This window comes from Cicer arietinum, chromosome 4 (genome assembly GCF_000331145.2).
Source record: "Cicer arietinum cultivar CDC Frontier isolate Library 1 chromosome 4, Cicar.CDCFrontier_v2.0, whole genome shotgun sequence".
NCBI classification, from domain to species: domain Eukaryota; kingdom Viridiplantae; phylum Streptophyta; class Magnoliopsida; order Fabales; family Fabaceae; genus Cicer; species Cicer arietinum.
In genome coordinates, this window is record NC_021163.2 from 15612283 (window position 1) to 15613078 (window position 796).

At 33.7% G+C, this 796-nt stretch overlaps 1 protein-coding gene across 3 annotated transcripts in view; it reads right to left on the reverse strand.

The window, feature by feature from the left end:
* Window positions 1-796, reverse strand: part of LOC101513046 (alpha,alpha-trehalose-phosphate synthase [UDP-forming] 5) — a 4171-nt gene continuing 3375 nt past the window's right edge. For all 3 annotated transcript variants that reach the window (XM_004496994.4, XM_004496993.4, XM_004496995.4), the window contains exon 4: window positions 1-479. In XM_004496994.4, coding sequence (XP_004497051.1) covers window positions 174-479 — 306 coding nt within the window. In that variant the 3' untranslated portion in view covers window positions 1-173. The remainder of the gene's footprint in view (window positions 480-796) is intronic.

Here is a 796-nt window from a genome sequence, read left to right on the forward strand (position 1 = left end):
TGATATAATAACTTTGCACATTGGATAACATCTTATAATCAATGAAGGCAAGTTAGCCATAAAATAAAAATAGATCAAGAAATTCAACAAAATATAACCAACCAAGTATTCACAAATACTACAATTAAGCCAATAACATATTAATATATGTTTCCTACACAGATTAGAAAAGCTTAATGAATAGAAAACTGGGAAGAATTTCTACTAGCAGTTTGCTCAGAGGCATTGGCAAGACCTTGCAACATCCTCAAAATCTCACTTGTGTCTTCCAAGTAATATTTAGCCTTGCTTGGTTTCTGACCAACAGTGCAAGGAAAAACATCTGCAATGGGTGATAGTAATGCCCTTGCACTTGTTATTACCCCAAACATATCTTCATCTGATCTATCATCTCCAATGCATAGAACAAAATCTGGAATCACTCCCTTTTGTTGCATTGTTATTAGAATACGTTCTGCTACTATACCCTTGCTCACACCCTGCACCAAAATGACCAATCATAAGAGTGTGAAAAATGTTCAGAATCATAAAAATAAGAAGGCCCTTTTAAATAATTCACGACGAAAGATTATAATTAAGTTTGAAGCACTGACGCAGACACATAAATTGGACACAACACCGACATAGATATTGGACACAACAATGACAAAGGTAATAATTTAAGAAACGCAAGTAATTGAATATAACTTACATGTGTCAATGTCCATCACAGACACAACATCAACACATGTAGTTATTCAATTACTTTCATTTTCCTAAATTATTATTGATATCTATGTGTTGGTGTCAGCGTCGT